The 13,072-nt window shown below is 51.2% G+C and overlaps 1 protein-coding gene across 1 annotated transcript; it reads left to right on the forward strand.

Moving 5' to 3' along the window:
• Nucleotides 1-951: 951 nt before the first annotated feature.
• On the forward strand, nt 952-4,859 carry LOC115898618 (uncharacterized protein CXorf49). The gene is given in 11 exon segments (XM_030933637.1): nt 952-1,068; nt 1,167-1,783; nt 1,785-1,928; nt 1,930-1,996; nt 1,998-2,292; nt 2,295-2,440; nt 2,979-3,066; nt 3,069-3,134; nt 3,860-3,948; nt 4,213-4,258; nt 4,819-4,859. Coding segments are annotated over 11 exon segments (1,716 nt in total).
• Nucleotides 4,860-13,072: the final 8,213 nt, after the last annotated feature.

Raw genomic sequence — 13,072 nt, forward strand, 5'->3', positions numbered from 1 at the left:
ACACACACACACACACACACACACACACACACACACGTGGGACTCGCAGCCACGTGCTGATTTAATCACGTAGTGTAAAAAAAGGAATAAGAGGAGTCTAAATTGGAAAGTAAGAAGCTCAATTATCTCTGCTTGCAGATGACATGATTTCACATAGAGAACACCCTAATGTACACTGCACCAAAAAACAATCAAAACCAATAGACAAAGTCTGCAAACTTGCAGAATGGAAAAGCAACATGCGAAAATCACTGACTTTTCTATGCTCGAACAACAAAGTATCCAGAAAAGACACCCGGGAAACCAACGTATTTAGAATACCAGGACAAGAACAAAACACTTTGTTTGGAACACACTTATCCAGGGAGGTGTAAGGTGTGCATACTGAAACTGATCAAACACTAATGAAAGATACAGAAGACAAATAAATGAAGACACATCCCATGTTCATGGACGGAAGCATGGTCAACACGTCCATGCTACCCCAAGCCGTTACAGGTTCACCACAGTGAACTCCTAGGAAAACGACAATGGTGATTTTTGCAGCACTAGCAGAAACAACCCTAAACCCCTTGTTTCTTGACTGTGGGCCTCCCTGACCATGTTCCCATCGGGGCTGGCTCTTGGTGTGGAATGGAGGCTTGCAGCTCCTCTGTGCTCTGGGTGCTTCGCGTGCATCACAACATTTACTCTCCCAAGCTGATGAGCTGGGGGCAGCTTTCCCCTCCACCTCCACCTTACAAATGGGACACTGGGGCTCAGAGACATGGCTCTCACTGCCCAGCCAGAGGCGGCAGAACAGGAAGAAAGAGGTGGATGGAGAGCTCCAGTGGGCACTGGCCCCAAGACACGACCCAAGCACACCCACTCAGTCAAACGACAGGCCTCCAGGCAATCCAAGAGTCTGCCTCCTGATTGGGTAAATCCCAGAGGCCTCTCCCAACAAGGGGCATGCTGGTTGGTGGTGGATGGACCGATGAGAAGGCGTGGGACAGTAAGAAGGCAAGGCGTAGGCCTCGAGGGTGTCCAGAAGCCACGAGTGGTCAGGGACATCGTGAACAGACTTTGGTGAGGGCGGGAGTGCCCCAAAGGCCTCGCTGTACCTGTCTCATGGCCCGCTCGGCTGGGTTTGGCTGGGCTTGGCTCTCCCCTCCCTCGGCTACCAGGACGACGGTCTCCCCACAGTCCAGGCTGTCTGGAATGCCGCCAGGAGCTCCCCTGATGAGGTGTCCGTTTGCGAGGCTTGTTTCCGCCCAGAGGGTGGCAAGCAGGCCGGCCCCCACACCGCCAGCCTCAGAGCCCCACGTGGCCAAGGCCACTGCCGATGCCTCCATTTGGGGACGAAGCGCAGCGGTGAGGGCAAGGGCGGATTTACAGATCCCGAGGGCTTCAGCTTCGAGCCTGAGAGGGAAATGATAGAGCAGGGAAGGGTGGTGCTCTGGGGCCAGGAAGGCCGACCTGGCACCCCGGTCCATGACAAAGGGGACGGTGTGGACTACTCGTCCTACCTGGCTGACGAACCTCTATCCTGCTCTATCCTGCTGCCGCCTAGCGTCCAGGGACACCTGTCCCCAGAGGGCTCCGCTGCCGAAGGGTCTGCTGACATCCGCGCAGACCTGGAGGTCCGTTCCAGTGGGAGAGGCGCGCTGAGCCCCAGCCCGGGAGAATGGCAGCAGGACTCCATCCGCCCTCTCCACCTCAGTAGCCCTGGGTCAGGACCAGCCTGGGAGAACCGGGAAAGGGGCTCGAAGAGCAGTTTGAGCGTCCAAGCGGATCCCCGCGATCTCCGCGGAAGGCCGTGCCAGGCTGTCTACCCACGACTCTGATTCCGCAGATGCGAGCAGCGGCTTACCTGTGATTACGGTGATCATTCACACCAAAGAAGGAAGCCACGCCAAGCCCGGAAGCCCCGAGAAGCCAGCAGACACTTGGCAGACGCCCGAGTATGCACCGCAAGGAGAGTTACTTTCACGTTCAGGGACCTCTCCTGACCTCTGCTCCCTGCATGCAGTCTCACCCCAGCCATGGAGAGGCCGGCCGTGGGAGAGCTGGACATGTCTTCCTTGAAGAAAATGCAGAGTATGGTATGGGGAAAGGTGGGGATCAGGCCCAGCTGTTCAGGAGCTGCAGTTACAGGGCCCCTACCCCGGGGCCCTCTGGGAAGGAAGGTGGCCCAGGAGAAGAAATCCCTAGGGGTTGCAACAAAACTGGCCCTGCTGGGAGCCTTTCCTGCCTGGGGGCAGAGACTCTCAGCAGTTCCACCTGATCCAGCCAACTTCCCGCCAGTGTCTGGGTGGGGCTCCTGGGGAACTCCGCAAGACCCAAGGAACCCAAGCACAGCAGCCCTGGGAAGAAACCTCCAGGAAGGAAAACCAGGGAGTCCCAGGCTGCGGCCAGAGAAGATAATGACCCAAATAGAGATGAGGTCCCAAGGGCCCAAGTAAGTAGGTTCTCTTTGCGTTCTACTCCTTTTCCTCCTTGCTCTCCTCCTCCTCTTTCTCCTCTGTCTCCCCCCATCCACCTCTCTTCCAGCACACACCTCTTTGCCCATGCCCTTTCTATCCCTTGCTCGAGGGCTGTCATCGGGAACCCAGGGACACTAAGATGCCAGATTGAGGTCCTCCTCTTAGGGGCACACATTAAAGGGAGTACTTTGTGTGTGCCAGGCCTGGCTCTGGACACTCTGCAGTTGTCCTGCCCCCTCCCCCATAGAGGAGCTGGGATGGAATGCAGGGCTGGCAGCTGGTTTGGTTCGGGGGACTCCTTAATGTGTGGGGTGCAAAGCTTGGGTGTGTAGACTCATCAGCTTCCCAATTCCTCCTTCCCTAGCTGTTAAGCAAGCCCTCCTGTCTTGGGGCTGACTGAGGGAGAAAGTGCTAATGAGATTACTCTGGAGTCTCCACCTTAACACAACTTCTCCCAATGTGTACTCACCATCCGCCCCCACTGCCAGCCCGACTCAGAAATTTCTGTTTTAGCTTCCCACACACAAATCAGAGCTGATTTCCCTGTCTGTGTGTCATGGAGAGTACAGCAGTGCTGACCCCAATATCAGAGCTCCCCAAGTTCAGGAACCTCACAGCACTTGGCCTTGAACCTGAGACACCTTGTGCCCAGACACCCTGCACCCTCCAGTGATCTTGAGGGTTTGATAGGGGGTGGGGGGTGAAACCTCTGGCTCTGTCACCTCTGGGGCCTCAGCCTTGTTCCCAGGCTTTCCTGCCCACCCAGGCAGCTGTCCCACAGGAAACGGGGTGTCAACGGGGCTGGTCTGAAGCCACATTGTCCTCTCTGAGTGGGATTTGTGTGGTGGGGGGTGAGTGATTTGGAGCAGTGCCCCAAACTCCAACTCTGGAAGAAGACTTTCAGTGGTACTGAGCCCTTTTCTGTTAAGTCCTGCCCAGCCACACTGCCCCTCCCAGGGCCTGCCAGTGGCTGCCCCGCTGCTGGCGGCCAACACGGAGCCACAGTGATAGGGGCCACAGGTGAAGATGGGCTCACACTGGGTAACAGGGAAAACAGTCCCAGAGGGAGAGTTGGAGTTGCTGGGCAGAGCAGGGGCAACGTGTTGCCAGCAGAGGGTGATGCTGCCTCACCTTAGTCTCCTTCCAGAGCCCGGATCTCTCTCCTCTTTCCTCCTGGGGTTCATTGTCCTGGTTCTGCCCTGTCACTGTCCTTTCCATTGAGCATCCTTGCTTTCCCCCGTGACTTGACGCCAGAGGTTTATTTCCGTGCTGTTGAGGAACACGACGGAGCTCATCCCCCTGCCCCCCGCCCCCCGCCCCACCGCTGCTCAAGGGCCCAGGCCCTTTCCACCTCACTGGGAGACTTGGAAGCTGGATTATGTATTCTCTTTCAGGTGACTAGCAGCCACCTGTCCATCCCCCAAGACTGGAAAGGCAGCAGCTGCCCCCGGGAGCCCAGGGCTGTCCTTGAATAATGCTTTGTGTGGCTCCTAGAAATCCAGGTCCACACTAGATGGTGGGATTCATGTCCAGGTTAAACTGATTTCGGTGTACCCCCGACCTCTCCACCTTCCATACCCCATGGAGAGTGGGTGCCTCCTTTCCATCGAGGGTTCTGTGCCAGCCCACCTCACCACCATGCTGCAGGCTATGGGGGCTGTAAGGGCTGAGGGAGAGAGGGAGGCCAGGGAGAGAGCAGGCCAGAGTAGACTAACCATTTATCTTCCTCCGGTGTCTGCTGGTCTAGTGCATCTGGCTGCAGAGGGAAATTGATGAACTTACACAGCAGCTAGGTATGACGGAGCCCTGGCTGGGGCAGGGATGGACAGCGGTGTCTTTCTGCAGGTGTGGGGGGCGGGGGTGGGCTGCAGGTACAGGTGGCGTCACTGGGACTGATTTCCTCTGGGGAAGAGAACCAAGCAGGCCTGACCCTGGAACCTTCTGTGTCTTTCCAGCTAGGGATGTGCACAGACAGCAATGTGTCGTCTGAACTCTGCGTACACTTTGTCCATGAGTCCCAGATCTCTCCTTCTCTTAGGAGAAGATGGTTAGAGATACTGCATGTGTTTTCCTTTAACTCCTGCCTGGTATGGCTTGTACGGTGTTTGCTTGCTGGCTGGCTTATCTGTCTTTGAAACACGTTCTGAATGAATGGTTCTGGGATGGCCCAACACCTGAGAACCACTTTCCCCCTTAGAAGGCATTTCCATGTTTAACTCAGGTGACGGATGGGTGAGTCAGTCCCAGGGCTGGTGAGGTTCTGGGTTGCAGAGCTACGCAGTTCCCCACAGGGGGGAGGTGGGTTTCTGTTTCCCTGGGTCTGGAGTGCCCAGTTCTGCCTCTCTTGTTTCAGCGGCCATGCAGTTCTTCACTGACAAGCTCCAGGACCTTTGAAGTGAGTGTTGCACACACCATCCCCCTTCCCACAGTCCCGGTAGCTTAGGAGGGCTGTGGGCTGGCCCTGGCTGGGGGCCAGTCCCTGAGCCTGCTCTGTTTCACAGGTTGGAGCCAGCATCTTCCTACAAGACAAGCAGCTGCTACCTTTGGAGCCCTGGAGCTGCAGCCAAGCAGGTTCACTCCATATCCCCTTCAGCCAGGGCTTCCTCTCTTCTGCTGCATTTGCCCCCTTCCCAATGCAGTTCAAAACAGTTTCAGATAAAGTCGTTCTCATACTCTATGGTTTGTTGTCTTCCCTCTCTGTGATTGTTGGGAGTGTTGAGAGGTGCGGGGTGCTGCTCAGTTTCCTGGTGCTTGAAGAACAGTTCCCCTGACGCTCTGTGGTGGGCCCTCTCCCTGCAGGGCGCCTGGGCCGACCTCTGAGCAGCAGCCCTGCACTCAGGCTCACCATAGTGCCCTGGGTCTAGGTGCTGTGGGGGCTCTGCCCAGCCACAGCAGCATTTCCTGCCTTTCTCCTACACGCCTTGCTCATGGTCCCTCCTCTTCTCGTCCTACTTTGGGGTCTCACAGGTCCCCTTCTTCAGCGCTATTCTCCCTCCACTTCAGCAGGAACTGACGCCCTCCTTCCAGAACCCTGGTTTCTGTCTGTTTTCCTCCTGCGGTTCACTGTCCCGGTTCTGCCCCGTCACTGTCCCTTCCTTCATGACCATCCTTGCTCTCCCCCGTGGCTTGATGCTAGAGGTTTTTCCTGCATGGTTAAGGGAGGATGAGCTCCGTGCTGTTGAGGAACATGACGGAGCTCATCCTCCCTTTCACGGGCCCAGTCCTCTTTCTGGAGCCATTATGTCCCTCAGGTGCCATCACACACACAGTCAGGTCATCTGGACCAGAAACCCGCTCGGCATACTCAGCTTCTCTCTTAGGCTTCACTTTTGAACCTCAGTTGCCAAATCCCGTCAGGACTCCTCCTTAGTTTCAGTAGCCAGGTGGAGGCAGAAGCCACATCCCGGTGGGTGGCCAAGCAAAAGGGAAGGTACAGGGAGCACAGAAGAAAAGGGAGGGGTGGACTCTTCGTTGGTGGTGGGGATGCTGATTCTGTTCTTATGCCTGTGGACCAACTTGGTGGAAACTGCCCACCAGCAGCTACACAGAAAATGACTTCCACCTCCTTAGTGTGCTATAGGTGGCCAACAGCCCCTTCTGCAGCCAGTCGACTCCATACCCTTGATTTGAAAATGGCCAGCTGCTTCTAGGGCAAATGTGGATGCTAGGCCTGGCTGTTCTTTGAGGGTTTCCGTCAAATGCTGTTCAATCGCCCCCAAGGCCGCAGGGTTTTGTGGACCTGATATTTCCATGTTCCTGCTCAGTCTTCTAGACCGCCTCTCGAGGTCACACGAGATTTCCTTGAGCTCCCTGTTCTGCCTTCACCCTCCTTGACAATTGGGATCACCCGCTTCCTTCAGCTGGAATCCTGGGCTGGGCGGGCCCCAGACTCGGGCACAGATTCTGGTTCCAATGAGGAGGTGTGTGTAGGTTCTGCCAGCTCCCATCGCCAAGAGACTGGGTGTTGAATAGACGAAGACAATAGAAATGCAGATACCATTCAAGGTTATTGTGTGTATGTGTGTGCGTGCACCTGCATGCACCTGTTTGGGAATCAAATTAATCGGGGATGCTCTTCCTTGAGGGAGAAAGGGCTGATTGACAGAGTGGAGGCAGTGGTGAAGGATACCTGAAGGATGGAATGCACAAAAGCAGGGCTGGGATCCACTTTTTACAAGAGGTGTTGTTCAATTCTAACACCTAGGAAGGCATGGAGTGGGACAAATGGGACGTCCCCAAACACAGGGACGAGTGTCAGGGCTCTCAGAATGCTGGAGGTGCCACAGTAGGCTCCTGATCTTCCACGGGATGGATGGGATGTCTCAGCACTCCCGTGTATGGGTGCAGTGATAACACCTCAGTCGCTGGTTGGTACCTCATCTAGGAAGTGGAGAGCTCCCATGGGAGGGTGCCCCGATGCCAGCTAACAGAAACATGGGCAGGACGGACACAATGAGGGTGGAAAGCAAGAAAGAGGGACTCCCCTGGGACAGTTGGTCGGGCTCGGTAGCACCTTCCCCCATACTCTCTCTCTGTATCCCTGCCAGGCCCATGGTGTGAGCTCAGTGAGGGGCACCATCACGCATGTGGTGGACCAATCACAGGCCTCAGACCTGGAAACGAACGTTGGTGGGGACCTCTCCCATCCGAATCCAACCCCTCGCCTGAGAGGGTTGGCTTGATTCCTTGGGCCAAGGCTTTGACCCCGATGGTTGTTTCTTGTGGGGATAACACAGCGGGCTGGTGTCTGGGGAGGACCTGTGTCAGGAACTCTCCAGCTTGGGTTTTTGCCACCAGAGACATCTATGCAGGTTCTGGAAGGGTGAGAATTCCAGCCCCAGGCACTACCCCGGGCAGGGGGGCATGAGCCATGGTTGACAGGGTGTGGAAGGGGAGAAGCCCGTGGATGGAGTTGTGGAAGGCATGAACCCATTCCTCGGTGGCTGAATTTGCCAGCCCTGCCTCTCAGCACACCACATTTCCATATTCAGACCACCTCCCGCACAATAATGGAGCTGCAACATGTACAGTCCAGGCCATAGTTAGGGCGGAGCCTTCCGGTTCTGGGGGAAATAAGTGCAGAATACGAGGCTCCTCGGATTAGAGGAATCCATCTGGCCCCAGTGGAGAGGAGGAGGTCGAGCCCCTCCCTCATTCAGTACATTCAGCACCCAGCTTTTGTTTTCCTTCAAGCCTCCTCTCCCACCAAGAAGAATGTGGGACCCAGCCTGGAAAGCCTTAGGCCCCCTGCTGCCTTGTCCTGCCACTTAGCTCAGAGGGGCACTGGAGGTTTGCCGAGCTGCGTGCTCGCCCTTGATGCAGCCACAGTGGCAGAGCCCTGAGCAGAATCCCACCTACACCCGGTGCCAGGGCTGCCACAGGTACATTTCCATATGATACCTCTTACTCTGTGGGCAGAAAAGAGTGTCTCCTCTTCAGAATCCAGCTAAGGCCGAAGGTGTGTGAGTCTCCTCATAATCCCGCCAGCCAGAGTCTGCAAGGGTGACTGTCCAGGCTATGGCAGAGGCTCAGGGTCTTGCACCGTACTCGGAGATGTGAGATGGAAATCATAGGATCATAGTGGTCATGGTGAGTAACAGCCATGAACTTTAGTCCCCCTGGAACACACTCCTGGGTGAACTCAGACAATCACATGCCCATCTGTCGTCAATCTCCATGCCAAGAACTCCTCCTTTCCCCCACACATTTTCTCATCATCCGTTTCCTCAAAGGAGGAAGTCAACACTGGTGTTTAACAGGTACGGCCACCTAGGCTGTGGCCACCAGGGTGGCTGTGGAAACACTGTCTGTGGGATTCCAGGGTGCCCCGTTCACATGATCCAGCCTGAACGGCACCCATGTGGTTGTGCAGTGTTGAAGTCCAGGTCACTACCACGCAGAGCAAGGAACAGAAGGTTGGTAGTATGTTGGAATCATCCTGTTTGCCCCACCCCGATCACTACTTCTCCCTTTGCACACCCCTCCAGAGGTAATCACTCTGCTGACTTTTCAAATAATCACTCACTTTCTTTTAAAGGATTAATAATTCCCAGTTAATAACCCTCTTCAAGATATAAAAGTTAGAGGCAGTTAAATGTAAAATTATGTTTTTGAAACATAATACACACACGTGCGTGCAAAAACACACACTCGCACACACACGCACACAGAGAGAGAACTCAGAAGCCGGTCATTTGACAAACAGTTATAAGGTGATCAAGCCAGGTAACTACAACCCAGGTCATGAAACTGTACATTGAACCTTTAGAGAATTGTGGTCTGAGTGTCTTTCTCTGAAGGAAGCCAAATGCACATGATATGTACTGTGTGATTCCATTTATATGGCATTCTGGAAAAGGCAAAATTCTAGGAGCAGAAAACAGATTGGTGGTTGCCAGGGTCTGAGAGTTAAGACCAGGAGTTTACTACCAGAGGGCGTGAGGGAACTTGGGGGGGGATGGCGATACTCTATATCTGTATATAATAGGCTGGTGTTTCCACAGCCGTATGCATTTGCAAAATCCCATAGACCTCTGAGTAAGTTATAGCCCAATAGTCCTGACTTTTTAGGAAAAAAAAATGTCAACAATACATCTTGAATGGATATTGACATTTAGTCAATACCCTTTGTGACTACGAAAAGCATGTTTCTCTCCCCAAATCTGTTAATGTGGAGAATTATATCACAGTGTTTTCTGAAGGGAAATTAAATTTGTATTTCTGGGATGAAGCCAATATTAGTCATGCCATGTTAGATATTTTCCTTTTTTATATCCTGTAGGCTTACATGTGCTAAGATTCTGTTTCTGATTTTTGTTTCTATGTCATAAGCCTGTGATTGATCTGCAATATTTCTCCAAGTGTCCTTGCAGGATTTGGTATCGAGGTTATGCAAAGCTCATACAGTGAGTGGAGGGTTGTTCTTTTCTTTCAATTTTTTTTGCACAAGTTTGGGTCAAATGGAAGATATGTATTCCTAAGATGTTTGCCAGCATGTGGTGGGGAATTCAGGAGTTTATTCATGGAAAGCCTTTGACTACTGGTATCTTTCTGTAATGATTCTGGAATGGTACATGTTGCCTGTGCCTGCTTGTGTCAGTTTTGGAGGGTTTTGTTTCCTAGCGATTGGTGACCTTTGTCTTTGTTTTCAAACTGACTGGAATAAAATGGTCCATAATGCCCCCTTCATCCTAGATTGCATTTGTTTAAATTTTGGAGCCGCGGAAGAGTTGCAGGGAAAGCTCAAGGAGCACTCATACGTGGATTCTTCTACTGGATCCTCCAGTTGTTACCATTTTCTCACATTTGCTTCATCCTTCCCTCCAACCTGTCCCCTGTCTTTCTCTCTCTCTATGTGTGTGTGATTATATTTTTCATAGTTTTGTGGAATCATTTGAGATTCATTTGAATCATTAAGATCCATCATCCCTAAATATTGCAGCATGTATCACCTATGAGAAAGCATGGTCTCCCACAAAACCTTGATGCCATTATCACACTCAGGAAATGTAACATTGAGACCACACAATTTTCTACTGTATGATCACATGAGACATTTTCGATTGTCCCCACAGTCCCATAGTGTCCCTCATAACTGCTTTCTAACAAAATTATCTTACCAACAAAACATCATGCTTTGCATTTAGTTGTTGAGTCTCTTTTGAGACAGGGTCTCCCTCTGTCCCCCAGGCAAGTGTGCAGTGTCACAAACCCGGCTCACTGTAGCCTCGACCTCCAGTCAAAAGACATCCTACCGCCTCAGCTTCCAGAGTAGCTTGGACTACAGGCACGTACCACCATGCCCGGCTAATTTTTAACATATTTTTTGTAGAGACGAGTTTTCACCGTGTTGCCAAGGCTGGTCTGGAACTCCTGAGCTCAAGTCATTCACCTGCCTAGGTCTCCCAAGGTGTTGAGATTACGGGCGTGAGCCATGGTTCCCGGCCTGTCAAGCCTCTTCAGTGTCCTTTATTATTATTATTATTATTATTATTGTTTTATTATTATTATACTTTAAGTTCTAGGGTACATGTGCATAACGTTCAGGTTTGTTACATATGTATACTTGTGCCATGTTGGTGTGCTGCACCCATCAACTCGTCAGCACCCATCAACTCGTCCTTTAAAGCAATGTTTAAAATGTGCTTTAAACCAGTGCAGTTGTTGTCATGAAGCCCCTGAACTTGAGTTTGTCGAATGACTTCCTTGTGATTAGACTCAGGTAGGATTAACATTTTTGCATAGCAGACGTGCTGTTCTTCTTGGTGCATGACATCAGCGGATTCTCCATGTTGATTTGTCTTATGACTGGCAATGTTTATCTTGACCATGTGATCAGGGCACTGTTCCAAATTACTCCATTGTGAAGGTACCATCTTTTCTTTGTATTTAATTAGCTATGTGCTGTTACTGCATGGGCACTCTGTGAATGAATATCCAATTCCCCTACAATATCCTCTTTCTATATTTTGGATGTCTGCACATGATATGGTTTGGATCTGTGTTCCCACCAAGTCTCATGTCAAACTGTAACTTCTAATGTTGGAGGTGGGGCCTGGTGGGAGGTGACTGGATCATGAGGCTTTATCTCTCAGGAATGGTTCAGCAGCATCTACTTGGTACTGTCCTCATGGTCGCGAGTGAGTTGTCATAAGTCTGGTCGATTAAAAGTGTGTGACACCTCCCTCTGCTCTCTCTCTTGCTACTGCTCCTACCATGTAACAAGTACCTGCTCCTGTTTTGCCTTCTGCCATGATTGCAAGCTTCCTAAATCCTCCTCGAAGCAGAAGTCTCTATGCTTCCTGTACAGTCTGCAGAACCATGAGCTCTTTTCTTTATAAATGGCTGGATCTTGGATATTTCTATATAGCAACATGAGAGTGGACGTATCATTGTTTGTGGTTATTTCTCTCTTTTCTTTCCTGATAGCGGTTCCCTTCTCCCTTTTTTTCTTGACGAGTCTCACAAGAGTTTTACCAATTTCATTCCTCTTCCAAACACCCAACTTCTGGTTTTGTGATCCTTATGCTTGTTTCCACTTTCACTGATTTCTGCTTTTACGTTGATGACTTCCACCTACTTTCCTTGGTCTTATATTGGTCTTGTTTTTCAAACTTTTTCTCGTTAATTGTCTGTTATCCTATTTTATATGGTTTTGCTGTGTCCCCACCTAAATCTCAACTTCAATCGTATCTCCAAGAATACCCACATGTTGTAGTAGGGATCTAGTAGGAGGTAATTGAATCATGGGGGCCGGTCTTCCCGTGCTATTTTCATAATAATGAATAAGTCTCACGAGATCTGATGGGTTTATCAGGGATTTCTGCTTTTGCTTCTTCCTATTTTTCTCTTGCCGCCACCGCATAAGAAGCGCCTTTCACCTCTCACCATGATTCTGAGGCCTCCCCAGCCATGTGGAACTATAAGTACTATTAAACCTCTTTTTCTTTCCAGTCTCGGGTATGTCTTCATCAGCAGTGTGAAAACAGATTAATACAGCAAATTGGTACCAGTAGCCTGAGGCGTTGCTGAAAAGATACCTGAAAATATGGAAGCAACTTTGGAACTGGGTAACAGGCCGAGGCTGGAACAGTTTCGAGGCCTCAGAAGAAGACAGGAAAATGTGAGAATGTTTGCAACTTCCTAGAGATTGTTGAGTGGCTTTGCACAAAATGTTGATAGTGATATGGACAGTAAGGTCCAGGCTGAGGTAGTCTCAGATGGAGATGAGGAACTTGTTGGGAACTGGAGGAAAGGTGACTCTTGTTATGTTTTATCAAAGAGACTGGCATCATTTTGCCCCTGCCCTAGAGATTTGTGGAACTTTGAACTTGAGAGAGATGATTTAGGGTATCTGGCTGAAGAAATTTCTAAGCAGCAAAGGATTCAAAAGGTGACTTGGGTGCTGTTAAAAGCATTCCATTTTAAATGGAGCATAAAAGTTCAGAAAATTTGCAGTCTGGCCATCCAGTGGAAAAGAAAAAACAAATTTTTGAGAAGAAATTCAAGCCGGCAGCAGAAATTTGCATAAGGAGCAAGGAGCCTAATGTTAATCTCCAAGACCCTGGGGAAAATGTCTCCAGGCCGTATCAGAGACCTTCAAGGCAGCCCCTCCTATCCTAGGCCTGGAGGCCCAGGACGAAAAAGTGGTTCTGTGGGCTGGGCTCAAGGTCCCCATGCAGTGTGCAGCCTAGGGACTTGGTGCCCTGTGTCCCAGCCATTCCAGTCATGGCTGAAAGGGGCCAATATAGAGCTCAGGCTGTGGATTCAGAGACTGGAAGCCCTAAACCGTGGCGGCTTCCACATGTTATTGAGCCTGTGGCCACACAGAAGTCAAGAATGGAGTTTTGGGAACCTCTGCCTAGATTTCAGAAGATGTATGAAAATTCCTGGATACTCGGGCAGAAGTTTGCTGCAGGGCAGGTCTGTCATGGAGAACCTCTGCTAAGGCAGTGCAGAAGGGAAATCTGGTGCCGAAGCCCCCAGGCAGATTCATTACTGGGGGTCTGCCTCGTGGAGCTGTGAGAAGAGGGCCACTGTCCTCCAGACTCCAGAATGGTAGATCCATCGACAGCTTGCATTGTGTGCCTGGAAAGCTTCAGACACTC

This window comes from Rhinopithecus roxellana, chromosome 7 (genome assembly GCF_007565055.1).
Source record: "Rhinopithecus roxellana isolate Shanxi Qingling chromosome 7, ASM756505v1, whole genome shotgun sequence".
Lineage (NCBI taxonomy): Eukaryota > Metazoa > Chordata > Mammalia > Primates > Cercopithecidae > Rhinopithecus > Rhinopithecus roxellana.